The sequence below is a fragment of the Crocuta crocuta genome, unplaced genomic scaffold, assembly GCF_008692635.1.
Source record: "Crocuta crocuta isolate KB4526 unplaced genomic scaffold, BGI_CrCroc_1.0 scaffold641, whole genome shotgun sequence".
Lineage (NCBI taxonomy): Eukaryota > Metazoa > Chordata > Mammalia > Carnivora > Hyaenidae > Crocuta > Crocuta crocuta.
The window spans coordinates 28,042-34,939 of NW_027527137.1; the positions used below are offsets into that span (position 1 = coordinate 28,042).

General features: G+C 34.4%; 1 protein-coding gene across 1 annotated transcript; it reads right to left on the reverse strand.

Annotated features, from left to right (window-relative positions):
* Window positions 1-5,155: 5,155 nt before the first annotated feature.
* On the reverse strand, window positions 5,156-6,076 carry LOC144226619 (olfactory receptor 4C11). Its single transcript, XM_077758110.1, has one exon. It carries the CDS (start codon window positions 6,074-6,076, stop codon window positions 5,156-5,158), a length of 921 nt encoding a protein of 306 aa, XP_077614236.1.
* Window positions 6,077-6,898: the final 822 nt, after the last annotated feature.

Consider the following 6,898-nt stretch of genomic DNA (forward strand, 5'->3'; position numbering starts at 1 on the left):
AGTATATAATTAATAGTCATTAGCATAAAAGACTGTGAGACAATCAACACTATCTAATTTTATAAAATCTCTGCCACCTGAAAAGGGGCATTGTACCCATTCACACTCACTTCTCATTCTTCTCCCTCACCATCACTAATCCACTTTCTTTCACTCTAGATTTGTTCTTCTAGACATTTCATTTAAAAGGAATTATACACTATGTTATCTTTTGTAACTTGTTTCTTTCATTTAGCATAATGTTCTTAGCATAAGTGTCATCTACATTGTGACAAATATCAGTATTTCCTTCTTTTTTGTTGAAGAATAAAAGTCTATCTGAAGAATATGTAATTTATCCATCCATCAGCTGACTGACACGTAGAATGTTTCTTGATTTCAGCTGTTAGGAATACTGCTCCTATGAAGATTGGTGTGCAAGTTTTTCTGTGGATATATGTTTCATTTCCTGGGTAGATGCCTAAAAGTAGAATTCCTAGATCATTGTTATCATGTGTTTAAACTTTTAAGGAATTGCCAAATTGCTTTGAAAAGTGGCTGCACCATTTTACATTCCTACTGGCAATTTACAAGAACTCCAATTTCTCCACATCCTCATCAACACTTGTTATTGTCTATTTTTTTTGATTCTAGACATCCTACTAGGTATAAAGTGGTATCTCATTACGGCTGAGGTTTGCATTTCCGGTTAACCAAAGGTGTTAAACACTTTTTCATGTGCTTTTGGCCATTTGTATAGTCTCTGTGGAGATATATTTATTCAGCTATCTTACCAACTTTTAAGTTATTAACTTTTTGTTATTAAGGTGGTAGGAGTTCTTTTATAGTCTGAAAAGAAGTTCCTTATCAGATACATGATTTGCAAGTATTTTCTCCCAATCTGTATATTGGCTTTTCACTTTGTTGATGACATAGTTTTCAGTACAAAAGTTTTTGATTTTGGTGAAGCTAATGCAGCTATTCAAAGTCAATATTATGTACTAATTTTCAATAAAATATTTTATATCTTCCACTCATGGGAATGAAATTATTTTTTAAAATTCTTTTAATGTTTTTATTTATTTTTGAGACAGAGAGAAGCAGAATATGAGTGGGGGAGGGGCAGAGAGAGACGGAGACATAGAATCCGAAGCAGGCTCCAGGTTCTGAGCTGTCAGAACAGAGCACAATGCAGAGCCGAACTCACGAACTGTGAGATCATGACTTGAGCTGAAGTCAGGTGCTTAACCGACTGAGCCACCCAGATGCCCCAGGAATGAAATTTTTAATAACCATCGCTGTTCTGCTTTTTTCCTGTAGAAATGATCACTAGATTTGATAGGCATTTTGGGTGGGGGGATGTAGGACTTAGAGATATAGATTGATTTATTTTTTGGTAATACAATTTTTGAGATTAATTTTGCAAACAATGAAATGAAGACCTTTTAAGTATATGGTCTGATAAGTTTTGATAAATGTATGCAGACACATAGCCATTAAAAATTCAAGATCTATATATGGAAACCAACTTGACAATAACCTGTGAAAGAAAAAAAATCAAGATCTAGAATACTTTCATTAACTTAGAAAATTCTGTCATGTTCTTTTTCAGTTAATTCCCCCAGATGCAACTATAATTTGTGTCATTCTGTTTTAGTGTTTAGTGTCTATTCTATAGCTTCCTGTAAATTGAATCCCAGTGTTTACTCATAGTACATGGTCTCTTTGAGATTCATCATATTGAGGTGTGTATCAGTAGTCCATTACTTTTCTTTGATAAAGACTATTCTGTCGATCCTGACAACTTCTATCTTTCAAGTGCAGTATATTTACATTTAATGTAATTGTTATTTTTTTTGGAATAAGTTCATCTTATTGTAGTTTACTTTTTTGTTCCCTTTATAATTTATTTTATTTCTTTTCTATATTATTTCGAGCTAATTGAGTAGATGGTTTTCATCTAATATTCAATTTTATCTTCTTTTAACATCTTTTTTAAAAAGGCTTTTTTTTTAGAGCAATTTTAGGGTTACAGGAAAATTGAACAGAAGCTTTCATATGGAATTTCATCTTCCCTGATTAAAAAATAGGCAGAGGGTCTGAATAGATATTTTTCCAAAGACATGCAAATGGCCAACAGGTACATCAAAAGGTGTTCAACATCACAAGTCATCAGGGAAATGCAAATCAAAATCATAATGATAAATCACTTTATAGCTGTTAGAATGACTATTATCAAAAAGACAAGAGATAAGAAATGTTGGTGAGGATGTGGAGAAAAGGGGTCCCATGTGTACCATTGATGCATATGTAAATTGGTACAATCATTATGGAAAATAGGATGGAGGTTCCTCAAAAATTAAAAATAGAACTACCATCCATCAATTTCACTGTTGGGTATATATCCAAAGTATATGAAATCAAAACTGTGAAGGGCTACCTACATTCCTAGGTTCATTGAATCATTATTCACAATAGTTAAGGTGTGGATACAATCTCATCCCTGACTGATGAATCAATAAAGAAACTGTGAGACATATATTATTCAGACTTTAAAAAGGAGGAAATTCTACAATTTGTAACAACATGGCTGGAGCTGGAGGACTTTATCTTAAGCTAAACAAGCAAGACACAGAAAGAGAAATACCACATGATCTCACTTATATGTGGAAATTATATAGTACAATTCACAGAAGCAGAGAGTAGAATGGTAGTTATTAGGGGCCAGGGATTGGAGGACATGGGTGATGTTGGATAAAGGGTACAAGGTTTCAGTTATGTAGAATGAATAAATTCTAGAGATCTATTATATAGCATGGTCACATAGCTAGTGAGACCATAATGTATACTTGAAATTACAAACAGGATAGATCTTACATTAAACTTTCTTACACACACACACACACACACAGGCACACACACACAATGGTAATTATACAGTGAAGATAGATGTGCTTATTGGTTTGATTGTGGTGATCTTTTCCCAGGATATGTATATCAAAAAATTAAGTTCTACCACCCAAATATATATAATTTTTGTGTGTCAACATGCCAATTTAGGGACCACTAGTACAGTCATGAAGTTTCATAATATTCCAGAAAACAAAAAGTAGTGAGAACACTGAAAACTATTTTACTGAATTTATTTTAAAATAAATTCAACAGGAAGAAAATATTAATATTGGACAGGTTTCACAGTTAAATAATAAACAACATTAAAAATGAAATGGAATTTTTAAAAGTTTGTTATTTTAAGAGAGACAGAGCACAGGTAGGGGAGATGCAGAGAGGGAGAATCCCAAGTAGGCTCTGTACTTTATCACAGAGCCTGATGTGGGGTTCAGCCCACAAACCATGAGATCATGACCTGAACCAAAATCAAGAGTTGGACGCTCAACTGACTGAGCCACCCAGGTACCCCAAAAATGAAATGAAATCTTGTAACAGTTACCAAGATGTGGTACATTTTAATACACTGAAATCAATACATGTATTATTTACTTGTTTGTTTTGTAAAGTTTTAATTTAAATTCCAGTTATTTAACACACAGTGTAATTAGTTTCAGGTGGATAATATAGTGATTCAGCACTTTTCATACAACACCCAGTATTCATCACAAGTGCCCTCCTGAATCCCCATAACCTATTCCACCCATCCCCGCCCCACCCCACATACACTGACCTCCCCTCTGGTAACCATCACTTTGTTCTCTATAGTTAAGTGTCTGTTTCTTGGTTTGCCTCTATCTCTCTCTTTTTTGCCCCTAAACTGATTTGCTTTATTTCTTAAATTCTACGTATGAGTGAAGTCGTATGGTATTTCTCTTTTATGACTGACTTATTTCTCTTAACATAATACTCTTTAGCTCCATTCATGTTGTTGCAAATGGTAAGATTTCATTATTTTTAATGGCTGAGTAATAGTCCAGTGTGTGTGTGTGTGTGTGTGTGTGTGTGTGTGTGTATTAGATCTTCTTTACCGATTCATCAGTTGATGGACAGTTGGGCTGTTTCCATAGTTTGGTTATTGTAGATAATGCTGCTATAAACATTGGGGTGCATGTATCCCTTTGAATTAGTACTTTTGTATTCTCTGAAATCAATGAATCTTAAAAGTTCATGATATAATCTTTGGCAAATATTCAAGGCACAGCTGCTAATCTGATCTTTCCACTACGGACATCAAAATTCTATTGCAGTTCTAACTTGAGACTTCATACTACTCCTTTACTAGGGAAGCACAAATAGAGAAAGAAAGTGACTTCCTGCTGCAAAAATGGGTTCTGTCTACCTCCATTAACTAGAGACACGTCTGGTGAGTTTTTCTGAATGCCTCTGGTGCTTTCTTTTCTTCCATTGACACAACCCAATTTTAAATGAGATACCATCATTGACTTTCCTTTTCCTTCAAACTAGATTCTGCCTTTCTGCACTTCAAGCTCAGAAAATATGTTATATCTCTGGTGTATTCTGACATTTTTATTTCATCCTGACAACATACAATATTTTCCTTCTTTCCCTCTTAGAGTTATAGAATTCTCTTCTTGTAGATCCTGTATACCAATCATACAAATTAGCAGACTATCTCAAGCCCTTTGTAATACTATATTTTAAAATTCTCATACATAATTCCTTAGTTATCTTAATAACCAAAGAAAACAATAAGAAAATTATTTTAGATATATACATACATATATGTATATGAGAGAGAGACTTGGCTCACTAATTTGGAACTTTAAAAAATTAAACTAATGATATAATTAAAATAACTTTTTGATGCACAAAGTTAGTTCCTTCGCTCTGGAAGTGTTCAAGACAAAGCAGTACATCTTATCTGAAATGTGCTATAGAGAGAATTACTATACTTTATGGACGCTCACTGTTTGAATCACAGTTGTGATTGTGTCAATATCTTTCTTCTTAACAAACCAGAGTGTAGACTGAGATGTGAGGAGTATTTCACAATTGGCAATGTCATAATTGAGCTCTCAGGAAAAAAAAGAACCAGGCTGGCAATATGTGGGAAGCTACGAGCTTGTGGGAAGAAGTACTGAAAAAGGTAAGGAAATAAGGTGGATTATATTAGAGTGCATTGGGGAAGTCAGAATATACACTATCATATTTGATATCCATACAGATTAAGTAATCAACCCAAACCCTCGATTCATCTTTTGCTTTATGAGGTAATTTTGATATGCCATAGCTTTCTCATGGCATTTTTCACTTCTACATTTCTCAGTGTGTAGATGAGTGGGTTGAGAAAAGGTGTCCCAATAGTATAAAATACAGCCACCATCTTGTCCATGGGGAAAGTGGTTGGGGGGCGTGTATATATAAATATACATGGGCCAAAGAATAAGACTACTACAATGATGTGGGAAGTGCAAGTAGAGAGAGCTTTTTTCCTCCCTTCTGCACTGAGGTTTCGCAGTGAATGCAAGATGACAATGTATGAGATCATCAGTATCACAAAGCTGCTTGAACAAATAGCCCCGCTGTTAGACACCAACAGCGTGTTGATCACATAAGTGTCCATGCAAGCAAGTTTCAGCAAGGGCTGCAAATCACAACAGTAATGATCAATCAAATTCGGTCCACAGAAAGGCAATCTCAAGGCCAGGATAATCTGGGCTATAGAATGTATAAAAGATCCTATCCATGCAAGAACAATCAAGATGGTGCAGACCTTCCGGCTCATGATGGTTGGGTAACGTAAGGGCTTACAGATGGCCACATAGCGATCAACGGCCATGAGGATGAGGACAAAGATCTCCATGCAGCCAAATAAATGTAATGAAAAGACTTGAGTCATACATTCATTGTAAGAGATTATGTTGTTTGCAGAGAGTGCATCCACAATTAGTCTAGGGGCTGTGGAAGTTGAAAAGCAGGAATCAGCAAGGGACAAATAAAATAAGAAAAAGTACATGGGGCTCTCAAGTGTCCGACTGGACTTGATGGTCACAATAATAAGCAAGTTACCTACCACAGTTCCCATATAAAAAATGAAGAAGATTACAAATACCGCTTTCTGTATCATAGGATCCTGAGTCAATCCTAACAGTATAAACGCAGTTACACTGTTATTTTGCTGCATTATTTCAGGCAAACTGGAGAAAGCAGTTTAGAAATAATTAATCTGCAAAGAAAAAAAATATGAAATGAATACTCCATTTGGAGATCAATCTATATGCTTGAACATGATAGTGCCAATTACCAGTGGGTAATCTCTTGTTTTGTTCTGAATAAAGTGGAAATCACAATATTTACTCTCAATCTATTCACATGATTGCTTATGGAGACAATGGAATATGTCAATAATGAAAGGGCACCTGATTCTTCAGGCATAATAAACATTAACTTCAGGGATTTGTTACGAGAGGGTATCTTTTTGAGCTGAATGTTTTTCTTTAGTTTACAACAAAGTCTATGAGGGTAAAATATGGCAAAATGGAGAAAATTCATGCATAATTTACATAATGTGCTTTCCTATTACTTGAACCTGGTGGTTCAGCTATAAAGTATCTTCTAGTAAATATTCTGAACATTGAAGGAATGATATAGAAACATTGATAGTGTTTTCCTTAATAAAACCTAAACACACATGCACACACACACACACACACACACACACACACACACACACACAGAGAAAGTCCTGGCAGTGAATATTCAATCAATTGGTCCACTTTATTGTAAAACTTATTTTAAACTGTTACCTTGACTAAATTTATTTCCTGTTACTTTAACTGTCAATAATTTCTAGTTGTTTACAGTTCTACATTTGGCATCTATCATTAAACTTTGTGCTTTTAAAATTATACTATAATTATATTATACTATACTATGTTGTCTCCTCATTCAGAATTCTTATGGGTTTTTCAGCATATATTCTTTTTTAAATTATTTTTTTAAAGTG